The 12,607-nt window shown below is 40.6% G+C and overlaps 1 protein-coding gene across 2 annotated transcripts in view; it reads left to right on the top strand.

Annotated features, from left to right (window-relative positions):
- The window catches only part of RORA (RAR related orphan receptor A), a 708,798-nt gene that overhangs the window by 672,637 nt on the left and 23,554 nt on the right, over window positions 1-12,607 (top strand). For both annotated transcript variants that reach the window (XM_027569193.2, XM_027569194.2), the window contains one exon: window positions 10,747-10,888. In XM_027569193.2, the coding sequence (XP_027424994.1) occupies window positions 10,747-10,888 (142 nt within the window). The remainder of the gene's footprint in view (window positions 1-10,746; window positions 10,889-12,607) is intronic.

Raw genomic sequence — 12,607 nt, 5'->3', positions numbered from 1 at the left:
GATAGAAACAGTTTTTTATCTTTATCCTTTAGACGTTTTGGATCTACAATTTCAATTATAACTTTTTAAATGATGATGTACAATCAAGTTTTAGGCTTGATAGGATTGATTTCTGATTACATTTAAGACCTTTTGCTCTTAATAGGACAAGAACAGAGTAGCATTCGTTTGTCAAATACTTATTCATCAATTAATTACACTTAAGACGATGTCTTAGGCAAAGTTTCCTTTTCCATCCAGTGAAGGAAGAATTTGGAGTAGTTTCTTTGCATTAACAACATATGAGAGTCTTAACTATAGGGAACAAACTGAGGGTTGCTGGAGGGGAGGTGGGTGGGGGGGGATGGGGTAACTGGGTGACGGACATTAAGGAGGGCACTTGATGTGATGGGTGTTATATGAATCACTAAATTCTACCTCTGAAACTAATAATACACTATGTGTTAACTAAATTGAATTTAAATAAAAACAAAAAAAAAGAAAAAGAAAACCAGTATGCTGTCTGAGATTAACAGTGAAAAGGCTTTTCAAAGATATCCAGAATGCAAAATTGGTACTTTTCCCTTCCCCCGCTTTTTTTTTTTCCTGAAAGAGTTAAAGCAATTTCTGGAGGTTTGTATGTATTAGGCTAAAAAGAAATGTCCATAAATATTCCATTTAGGCTCAAATTGTTTTTTAGAGGATTCTAATATTTTTATTTCAGTCGTGAAATGTCACTAGCTTTGGATCAATTTTAACCGCTTTTCAGCATTGATGTATTCATGCCCAACATTTTTATTTTAATGTTTTATAGCACCTGGCCCCAATATTAGAGCTAGCCATTTAAAATGAAAATTAGACTTGGCTATTACTGCATCCTGTGACATCAGCGTTTCAGTTCTGTTAAATACCAGGTGATAAGAAAAAACTTCCGTTTCACTCACTCTTCCAGTCCTGTGATGAGATGCACAAGTAGTAGAATGTGTGAAACCCCAATGTGCATCAAGATGATTTGGATTTTTTTTTCCCTGTATTTTTTGTTGCTTTGTTGTGGTCTTAATCATGTCTCAGTAACTGCTGTCCTTCCTCAGCTCATAGACAATGCTGGGCTTATGGCCTTGTTGTCAGTAGGGCTCTAACATAGTGTGTGGCTAAGGCAGGGCTCCTCATGCTTGCCTGGGGATCACTGCTGTTGAGTGTGTTCATTTGAATTGAGTCTGAGTGTGGCAGATCACAGTATGGCCAAGCAGACATCTACACTTACCAAATATGACACATGAGGTCAGCTTTAATCAGAGATCATTTGCACATACAATTCTACAGGGAAGCCAGTCATTATTCAAGGGGAAAGTAGTTCAGGAGATCTATGATTCCGTGATTTATTGCGGTATGAGTGTAGCGCTGTACCAGCTAACTTTTGCAAAAGAGGTTGCCTATTCTTTCCTAAAGAACAAATTCCCTTCTTCATTTGCTTCCTTGAGGACTATTATTGCTGTCCCCCCCTTTTTAATTCTATCATTTCTTCTGCTTCTTCCTGTCTCTTGATTTAAATCTATTTATGCCCTCTCCTTACCCCTCAGTAAAATTAAATCGACATTTTTTTCTTAACTTTAAAACTCTCTGCCCATGTTTATCCATAGATATTTCTTCTTCCACCCCAGCCCCATACCTCTGAATGTTCTCAACAGAAAATTCCCCGAGAGAAATAAATTTGTAACAGTTTATCATTTACAGAAGGGATTCTCCGCTGTGAGAAGGAGACATACACCCGCTTCACTGGTCCCCCCAAATTCCAGTTTTTCAGTTGTATTGGAAAATACAATAATTCTGGGTGCCTGGGCGGCTCAGTTGGTTAAGCGACTGCCTTCGGCTCCGGTCGTGATCCTGGAGTCCCAGGATCAAGTCCCACATTGGGCTCCCTGCTCAGCAGGGAGTCTGCTTCTCCCTTTGACCCTCCCCCCTCTCATGCTCTCTCTATCTCATTCTCTCTCTCAAATAAATAAATAAAATCTTTAAAAAAAAAAGAAAATACAATAATTCAGGCAGGCATAGGAACATTCATAATAAATCATAGCGTTATGAATAAATCTTGGTTGTCAAAAGCAAATGTGTAGCCGTTCCAAAGCGTCTGCCATTAGAATTCAGCAAGGCAGCTGTCAGCTGCTTTCTTGTAATTAAACAGCCAATGAACAGCTAATTAAGACATATGTGTATACAGAAGTGGAAGTGGGTATGTTAATGAACTGTAGGAATCAATTCATTAAGTGAAAATTGTCAAAAGACCAAACATCAGATCAGCATTTCAGCCTCTGCCTTACTGAGAAGGAGCCCCAAACAGGAGGGGAGCCCCCTCAGAGCAAGACCCTTAGAGCACTTCCCCAAGCACACCCATCGTTCTCTGTCCAGCCAGCCCTCACTTTTGGGCAAAACTACTAATAACTCTGATAGGAAACGCCACGTATATTTCAAAGCTTCTTATTGAGTAGATCTAGCAAATGACCATGTTTTCCTACCCATATGTAAACATGGTATTCGACACCCTCCGAAGTGTCACCTCCCTCTCCTGTGTCTAAACCATTATATGGAACTTTGACTACAGAACTGAAAAAGTGGTGGCTTTGGGGGTTGTTTGTTTGGTTTTGTTGTTTATCTTGTTCTATTCAACCTGCCCTGCATGTTTGTCTCGATGCTTTTTTGGTACTGTATTAAGAAGTCTATGGCATTTGGAATAAGATGCACCAGCGTTCAGCGATTCAGATCCTGGCTCCTCCCCTTACCTGCTGTGTGACTTCCAACACATGGCTTAACCTCTCTGCACTTGAATTTTCTCATTGTAAAACAGGTAGAGAAATACCTACTTTGCAAGGTTGATGTGAATTGCAGATCAGCAATGTTGCCAAGTGTTCTACACGGTGCCTGGTATTGAATAGGTGTTCAGGATATGATTGCCACCACAGTTTTTAATCAGTACAGTCATTTTTCCCTCTGGTCATTCATTCAGCAGGTATTTGTTGATTTCTCTAAGAACTGGGGTAGCTCCTGGAAACAAAGAAACAAAGAAGCAAAGCAATCAGTGAGGGAGACCTGGCCATAAGGGTACACATGGGAGGGGCCCCTCAACCAACCTTGGGAGGGGCAAAGTCAGAGAAAGTGATTATGTCTGTGAATCCTGAAGAGAAGGGGAGAGCTTCTGGAAGTGGGGGTGGAGTGGGGGAATTGGGGGGTTGCCCTTGGAGGAACCGTGAACACAGCACAGCAGTTCAGGCTTGGCCAAAGTGTGACTTTGAGAAGAGGACTGAACGTAAGAGACAGTTGCCTGGACAGGTGGTCGTAGCCTGGTCATCAGTAGGGAGCCATTGAGGGCTAAGAAGCAGGGAAGTGACCCGATCGGGTTGATGTTTGAAAAAAGGTCCCCAGTAACTGTGTGAAAATGGATTGGAGGGAATGTGAATGGAGGCAGGCTGTATAATAACCAATTTGAGAGATGGTACGCATGTAAACTTGAAAAAATTGCAGTAAAGATGGAGAACAGTAGAAGGATTTGCGAAATAGGAAGATGGTAAGAAACAGCCTAATATGGTGACTGCATGGGTACGGGAGGGCAGGAGGCAAGGATGAAATGAAGCCTATCGTTCTGCCTTGAGTACCTGGGATGAAGTTGGTCCCTCGACTGAGCAAGCAAACATTGGAGGAGACGAGGCCAGGAAATGGGCAGTGGGCTGTGTTCCGTGCTGTTTTGGAATGAAGATAACACCATTCAGTTGAAGTGACTGAAGAATATGTGTGTCTATGTGTGGGGGGGTGATAGGGTTATAGAAAATCAAACCACAACTTTGGGTAGAGGCCCATCTGAAGCAGGGAGGATTCATTCAGATAGCCTGATGGGAACCTGCAAAGGGGCTGTGCCCCGTGCAGTCATGTGCCAGTCAGTTTTTAACAACTGAGTTTGGAAAACAGTGTCTATCTGTATGTACATAATTTCAATGTATTTGTCACTGATGTAATGTCACACAAATAGTAAAATCTACAATATTCTGCACTATAAACTTCACACAGACCAATGATTCTCGCTAAGTGCTCTCAGTAATTTTTGCGCAACTCCTATATCTGTACCTGTGGTTGCAGTTGATGAAAGACTGTGGTGCCAATGTGAATGTTGATATTTTCATTTACATTAATGAACAAGAGGAAAGTGAAATAAGGAAGATGTGTTTTGGAACTTCACTCGTTCACCAGTGATGACATGAACGATCTCTTTCCTGAATCAGATGATCAGATAATGGTTTTTAAATACTGGAAGAATATTTCCTCAGATTTGTCGTGCTGTTCACAATGTGATGGCTATACACATATTATATTTAATACCTTTAACCCTCACTATTGTTTTATCATTTTTTAAATCTAGACAATAAACATAACAAATCAAGCCCCAATCTGTAGCTCTTGCCAGTTTCTGTAATACAGATACTCCCAGCACATGGTCAATTTCAGGCCTCCCGGCATGACCTCTCACTGAATGCAGAGCAGGGAAGACGTAGCACACCGTTATGTAGTATCCCCACCATCCAGATATCATTGATGTAAATATCCTCGGGAACGTGGATAATAGCAAAATAACAAAATCAATAAGTTAATTTTTAATAATGCTTATGTTTAATGATTGGTTCACAAAACTCCTGAAATTTTAACACTAAGCTCTTGCGATCTGGAATGAGCCTTTTCCCATACACCATGGCCTCAGTCCCAGTCCCAGGGAACTCCAAACTAGTAGGAGTGAGGGATAATTTCATAGAGTAAAGTCAAAAATTAGGCATTGGAAGTTTCCAGAGGATGGAAGGCAGAAATTAGAAATAAAACTCAATGAAAGGCACTTGGAAAGGCTAAGGGAGGAAACACTGGAGAGTTCTCTTGGAGTCTGTGGAAATCGATATAGTTGGTGTGTATGAGGAAGTCAGGATTGTGTGATGTCACTTCTCTTAGCCCAACACTTCAGAAGAGATACTTAAGTGAGAGGGGACTGTATTTAAAATTAGGACACTGACTTTGAGTGTCAGCACTAATATATACCAGGCATGGCCACTAACCATTCTGAGCTTTATTTTTGTTATCTACAAAATAAGAATACTAGAGTAGATCTGTGGTTCTTAACATGGGGAAGGCAGTGGAGTCTTCAAAGAAGCTTTGTTAAAATATTTATCATATAAATTGATATCCTTTTTTTTTTTTTTTTTGGCCTGCAAAAATGGCACCTTCATATTGTTCAAACTCTATGTATGTTCAGGACTATATCCCCAAACGTTCTGGTTCAATAGATTTCAGGTGTATTTTTTAAAGCTTCATGGGTGATTAGGATGCACCGTCTGTTTGAGAACGTCTGAACCTGATAATCTCTCAACTTCTTCAGTTCTAAAGACCTGTTTGTATCATTCAAATTAACTATTTGCAGTAGCTGCATGTTGGTATGCTGCCACTAGGTGGTGGTAGTGTGCCACAGTCACACCGAGTTCTGCTACCCTGAAATTCATCATGGTGTCTCTCTGCTCAAGCCCACCATGTTCACAGGGGCACATCTCCATGTATTTTGACATCCATAAAAAGTGAACTTTTAAGAAAGCCAAAGAAGTAATTAATTAGCTCATCTTTTGGCAATAAAGCTCTAAAACTGTGAATTTAATATCTCTTCTAGCTAACTCATAGCTTCAGCAGTTTCTTCTTAATGCCTACCTCTTCAATTCCACCTAAAACTCCATGCACTGGCTTGTGCTGTCCCTGCTTTTTGTGTGGCCTCAGACTCCCCAACCCCTAGAACTTGTATCTGAGCTCACTCATTTCTCACTGGGACCCTTTCCAGGATTGCTCCCCAGTCAGTAGAGATCCTGCTTCTGCATTTATGAGTATATGTTTACCTTTAGGTGGGAAGATACCTACCATATTTTCTACCTTTCTTCCTCATCCTTCTTGCTCCTCTAATCCTCCTCCCTCTTAATGTGTTCATTAGCTTTAAGTATTTTAGTTTAACTTCCCAAATCCTTAAGCCCCTGAGAAATCACCAGGAATGCCGAAATGAAGAGAAAGAACAAAAGAGAGAGAGAGAAGGAAGACCAAGCCCTCATTCTGTCTGAAATGTAAAGTTCAGGGTTTATGTGAGTCACACAGGCTTACCCTCTCTCTCTCTCTCTCCCTTCATAGCTCTCACCTTATAACCCCACTTGACCCATCCCACATGGTATGTGATAACTCTCCTTGTGGGCATGACTCTGTTGCCTCAGTCCAAAAGCAGGATCTCTTCTCTGGATCTTGGCCACTCCCAGAACTTTCAGCAGGCACTTGCTCAGCTGACTCAGTATAGAATAAATGGTGTTGTGAAGAGCAAGGTGTGTCTATTTGCTCACCTACTTTCCCCAAACCCTTCAAAGCTGAGCCATCTAAAGAAGTATAGGTCTCTTCCAAGTTGACAGCATGGAAGCCAGACCTTAGTTCCAGCCTCGGTGCTCAAAGCCCATGTGGAATGCTTCATGGATTTGCCTTGCAATTTATGGCATAATTACTCAGACACCTCTCATGATAGAGGTCTTTAGTGATGCTGTGTCCTTGACGGAAGTTTGTTGTTGTTGTTACTGTTTTATTTGTTTTCCAAGTGAACCCAAATAAATTAGAAATAAGGTGAATAAAAGGAGACCTAATGGCTCTGGTCAGAAATGAGGGAAAACGGTGAGCTCATGAGACTGGTTTTCTCATGTGACTCCAGCCCACATCAGGCTGTAGGAGAAGAATCTGTAAAATATCTGGGCAGTGGCCTTTTAGGCCTGCTAACAGGGCTAACCTGAAGGAAAACAGCAATTTCAGAGCAGATCAGTCTTGCTACTTTATTCATACCTGTCTCTTTGTCTAATTTAATGGTTGCCCTCTCTGAGAACAACCAAGTGGGAATCCTTTTGACACGCAAGGGCAGCAGAAAAATAAAAAGGATAAAAGTGTGCATTCTAGAATTAAGCCCATGAATTCATATCCCGCCTTTACCCCATGCTAGAGGTGGGGCTCTGAGAAGGTCACTGTACCAAAAACCAAGGAAATGGTAGTACCTTCCTCATACTTTAGAATTACAGGATATCATCCACATAAAGCACAGGGGCACCTGACACATAATAAGCACTGTTTTAACGATACCTGGGATTAGTTTTAATCAGGTAGGCAAGACACACAGACACAAAAATGTCATGAAGGAAGAAGGCTTTATGCTCACAGGTCCCTAGAAACAGGAAGGGCCACAGTGGGAAGCAGCAGGATCAGTTAGGTAGAGAGAGAAGGGGAAAATATGCATAGGAGGCTTTGTTGTGATTTCCCTTAGTAAGGAATGGGCAAGGCAGGGTAAGCAGATTTAAGGTTGACTAGTTTTAGCCAGCCCTGGAGTCTAGGGCCATCGTAGTTGTCTGGTACCTGGTCCTGGGATAAATTGGGCAGGGGACAATAGTGGCTCAGAGTGTGAGAGCCTCATAGAGGAGGTAGTTGGGTATATGGATTAGTTGGTTTGCCTGTGAAAAGTGTGCTCCCAGGCAAGTTGTTTGCAATCTCTAAGAATTAGCAAGCCCTGGGAAATATAATCTCTCCTGGGTCACAAGGACCCAAGAGATCAAAGCATCAAAAATATGGAATAAAAATATATGATTAATACAAGCACTAATTAAAAATTTCTCTGTCATCATTATCATCGTCATCATCATGCCTTCTCAGCATTCCCTGGTAGTAGAGCAAACTGACTGGTGTTTGTTTGTTTTTTTTTAAGATTTTGTTTAATTTATTTGCCAGAGAGAGAGAGAGAGAGCGGCAGGCTGAGGGAGAGCAGGCTTCCCGCTGAGCAAGGAGCCCGATGTGGGACTCGATCCCAGAACCCTGGGATCATGACCTGAGCCAAAGGCAGACGCTTAACCGACTGAGCCACCCAGGCATCCCTAAACTGATGATTTTATATGGCTTCTATGCCAGCGTCCTGGAACTCATTAGTGGTGGTTGATGTTATAAGTGGAAACTAAAAAGTAGCATCTTTTTTGTTAATGACCCAGCCATTATTCAAGAGCTGTATCTAGTTCTGGATTTCATATTTTTGAAGGAAGTGGAAAAACCGGAGAGGATTCTGAGAAGAAATTCTTAATGGGGGGAAAGAACCTAGGAGGAAAGGTGACAGATGCTGTGATTTGGTCTACAGGTGAGGGGTCGGGAGATAGCCTGGCAGTCCATTCAAATAAGAGGAGATCACTCAGACATTCCCTATATTTGATAATCATAGAACAAAATGGAGCAAGGTTCATTGTGAAGCAAGCAAAATTCAGCCTCAACTAAAGGAAAAGCAAGTAATTCCTGATCCTTGGCACCTGTAGTGATAGCAAACACGGAGGGTCTGAAGAAAGGTAGAGTCTCAAGAAACAGACACCTTTCAGCTTTGACAGAGATTACATATCTCAGACAAACTGAATACCTAAACCCATGACCTCTTTGTATCTCTTTCTAAGGATTATCTGCCTCTGTTACCATTTTTATCTTCTTGAATTCTCTTCATTAAGCTCCAAAGAAAGCTTTACTTCTTCTCACTTCCATTTCATAGAGGAAAAAAACACACCAAACAAACAAAAAGCCCACAGCTTTAGATATTTTGAGAAAAGTGAGATTGCTTCACAGAAGAGGCCAGACTTAATATAAGGGAGATTCAAAGCACATCACACAGTCTGAGACCCTGGGCCACCAGCCCTGCCCATGTTTAGGCTAGTGAGTAGTTCGACAGACAGCCAAGAGTGTATGATAGGTCAGTGCCCTGCCCCCTCCCATTCTAGGTTGGCTTCCAAAACAAAGAGGTGGAAACTGATGTCATATCCATCATTACCATTGACTTAACCCACAGTCACCAACTCATCACAAAAGAAAGCAGATATACTAGATTGCTCTTCCCATGTAATTCACATTCCTTTCCACCTACATGCTGTAGAAAAATCAGAAAGCACAGATAAACAGAAAGATGTTTATTTTTATCACCTTTTTATGTCAATAATTATATTTCTGAAATACCATTTTTACTGGTTTCTGAATATGTGGATATCCAATATGACTCTTGCAACTCATTAATGTAGGACGTTTAGCATCTTTCCAAATTATTTTTATATTTCAGACTATACTTATGATGAACATCCTTGTAGATAAGTCTTTATAGTCTTATATTCCTTTAAAATATATTCCCTAAAGGATAATTATTGATTCAATAAATAGACATATTTTTAAGGATTTTGATACAACTGCCAAGTTGATCTCCAGAAAAATATTTTGGTGAGAAAGTACCTTTGTCAGGGTGCCTGCTACTCTGTCAGTTCTTCAGGACTTTACTTCTTCTCTCTCCACTGGTGTCCCCTTTACTGGGGTCATGTTACAATCTTTACCATTAAGGATTTGAAGGTAATAATGTTCTTTTGTACCCTTCATGGCCCTGCATCATGCAAAGGACTTTGGTTACCTTCCTTTTCTTCAGCACCTTCCTAGCTTGCAAAACCACTAAGAGATAAGTCAACAATAAGACAATCAACCCCCCATATGTTTGGAAATTAAGAAATGTGCTTCTAAATAATGTATTAAAGAAGAAATCTATTGAAAATTAGAGCATGTTTTCAAATGAATGGTAATGCAAATACTACATAGCAAAACTTATTCTAAAAGATAACCCAAAAGGAAAATGTGCAGCTTTAGGAAAAGAATGAACACAGAAAGTGAATGATGTAGTAAGGATCCAGCTCAAGAAGTTAGCAAGAGTGAATGAATGAATAAGTGGATGAATAAATTAAATTCTTGAAGTCAGTAGCTCCTTAGGCATCTTTGCACACCCTCTCATTCCCAAAACAGTGCTTAACAAGTAAGTGGGGGGCGCCTGGATAGCTCAGTTGGTTAAGCGTCAGACTCTTGGTCTCGCTCAGGTCATGATCTCATGGGTCCTGGGATCGAGCCCCAAGTCGGACTCCATGCTCAGCAGGGAGATTCTCTCTCCCTCTCCCTCTGCCCCTCCCACTCATGCTTGCTCACTCTCTCTTTCTCTCAAATAAATAAATCAATTTTTTAAAAAAGGCAAGTAAATGGAACTCGATGACCATGGGATTGGATTTGTTAAATAAAGGCCATGATTCTGAATACCTGGTATTTCCAAACTCTCAAGGGTTGAGGAGTATTCCCATTCTGACTTCTCTGCCAAGATAATCCATCCAAGTATCATTTAAGTTCTTAGGGCAGGAGATTCTATCTTAGGGAATGCAAGATGCCTGGAGTGTGGTAGAGTTCAGTGGGCTAGCAGAGATAACCCAGGATAGCAGGATTGTAGCTACCATGAGTTACAATGAGACAGCATTTTCCTTGTCTCTGGACATCTCAGAGAAGTGTTTTGTGTTTATTCCACTAAAAATATTTTGGAGATAAAGGTTAAAGATAAGTGCCTTTGTACCGATCCATCAAGCACACAGTTTGGTCATGAGAAGCCAAGAACAGGGCCTGATCACATAGGCAGCCATCTGTTGGAGTTAAAGTTTCACATGTGTAAGGGACAAGGGATTAGGGTCTAGGGATCAATTTTACCCAAGAAAAAGAAGTGACTTTAATGTCATTAATGGTCTCCTAGATGATCTGCTATAACTTTAATTCCCCGTTAAACATTAATGCCGTTCAGTGCTTAGTATACTGTCTTTAGTATCATATGGCTCAAACTGACACTAATCTGTTTTCTGTCTTATAACTGAATCACAGGGCTTTTTCAGGAGAAGTCAGCAAAGCAATGCCACCTACTCCTGTCCTCGTCAGAAGAACTGTTTGATTGATCGAACCAGTAGAAACCGCTGCCAACACTGTCGATTACAGAAATGCCTTGCCGTAGGGATGTCTCGAGATGGTGAGCACTCATAGTTTCAGTTGTACAGTAGCATGGGCTTGTGAAGGGGCCTCCTGAGCCCTGGACCCAGATCTGCCCCTCCCCCACTCCACCCCACCTCCTCTGGAGGCCTTGTGGGTGCCACGAAACCTGTTACTTCCTCCTCCGTAATCCACTGGGGGTCCGCTGGGGGTGAGGGTGACATGGAGGAAAAGCATCTGTGTGGTCAAAACACCTTCCGATTTTAGGCATTCAAGACATTACAGGTTGATGAATTGATTGAAGGTAATTGAAGGTACATGTCATCTGAGGGCCTTAATAAATATACCTCTTATAGGCATTTTCCCCAGTAAGAAGCACAAGCCAGAGCTAATGGTTAAGGCTAATTGCTAGTGCTTTACACTAACTAGTAAAGCTTATTGGCAGTTGGAATGAATTAGCTTTTATATTAACTGGATATTTTGAATCACAAATCCAAAGTCATATATTTGGGGTTTTTTAAAAAATTTTTAATTAAGTTTTTAAATTTTAATTCCAGTGTAGTTAAACATACAGTGTTATATTAATTTCAGGTGTATAATATGGTGATTTAACATTTCCATATACTCCTTGATCCCCATCAACTGTTTCACCCATCCCCCGACCCTCCTCTCTGCTATGCTTTATTTTAAAAGAGTACCCTCAGTTAAAGTTATTATTTCTTTTTCCAACAAGAACATTTTTTACTTAGGGCATACTTCAGAATATATGGTTCTGTAGGATACACATTAAGACATTCCATCCAAGAAAAATAGAATACACATTTTCTTCAAGTACACACAGAAGAATCCCCTGGTTAAGTCACATAAAAAGAGACAAACAAATATCACAAATTTAAATCGCACCAAGTATATTTTCCAACCACAATGGTACAAAACTAAAGATCAACAATAAAACAAAGCTGGAAAATCTATAATGTAAATATTAAATATTTAATACATAAAAACTATACAACACACTACTGCATAAGCAGTAAACCAAATAAGAAATCAAATGGCAAATCAAAATATGTCTCAAAACAAAAGAAAGAGTCATGTATTTGTACATACAGAATGTGTGAAAACAGTGCAAAGCATGGCTCAATGACAAATGTTCTTTTCCTTAAAAGAAGCTGTTTTAAGAAATAGAGTCCATCTATCACTCAATTGCAAAACATTTCAAGATCTTCCTGGAACACTATCTTAAGTGCATTGAATAATCAACACCAGATTTCAAGACAGTTATTCTTATACAAGGAAACTGGGCAGAAAGTATTGCGGGTACATTTTAAGGACTTTTACGAACATACAGGCTGGCTGGCTCTCTTAAGAGATCCCCTTGAAGGAAACATCTCTTCCAATGGAATTCCAGCCTGTGGAAAATATTTCGGAATGCTGGGCAGGCATTCAGAAAGCCTGCCTTCCCCATAATCAGATGTTCTTGGGGCCCGCAGACCAGCCCAGGCATGAGTTGTGGTATACGTCGGTAGCAACGCACAGGATGGCCACTAAGAATACGTAGGCACAAAAATAAAGTTTGGGACATTGGAAGATGCAAGTCACAGAACTTATATACACAGAAATTCCTGTGATATGCAGCTCTGCAGATTTCATCTTTCAGTGACACTAAACTAACAAGGTCAGGTATATCTCTTGTGAACTTGTAAGCTAAAATCACAGGTTGTGTGTGCATTTTCTCAAGAACTGATCCTTTCGTTTCACT

Source organism: Zalophus californianus, chromosome 6, assembly GCF_009762305.2.
Source record: "Zalophus californianus isolate mZalCal1 chromosome 6, mZalCal1.pri.v2, whole genome shotgun sequence".
NCBI lineage: Eukaryota > Metazoa > Chordata > Mammalia > Carnivora > Otariidae > Zalophus > Zalophus californianus.
This window is presented reverse-complemented; position numbering and strand designations above follow the sequence as displayed.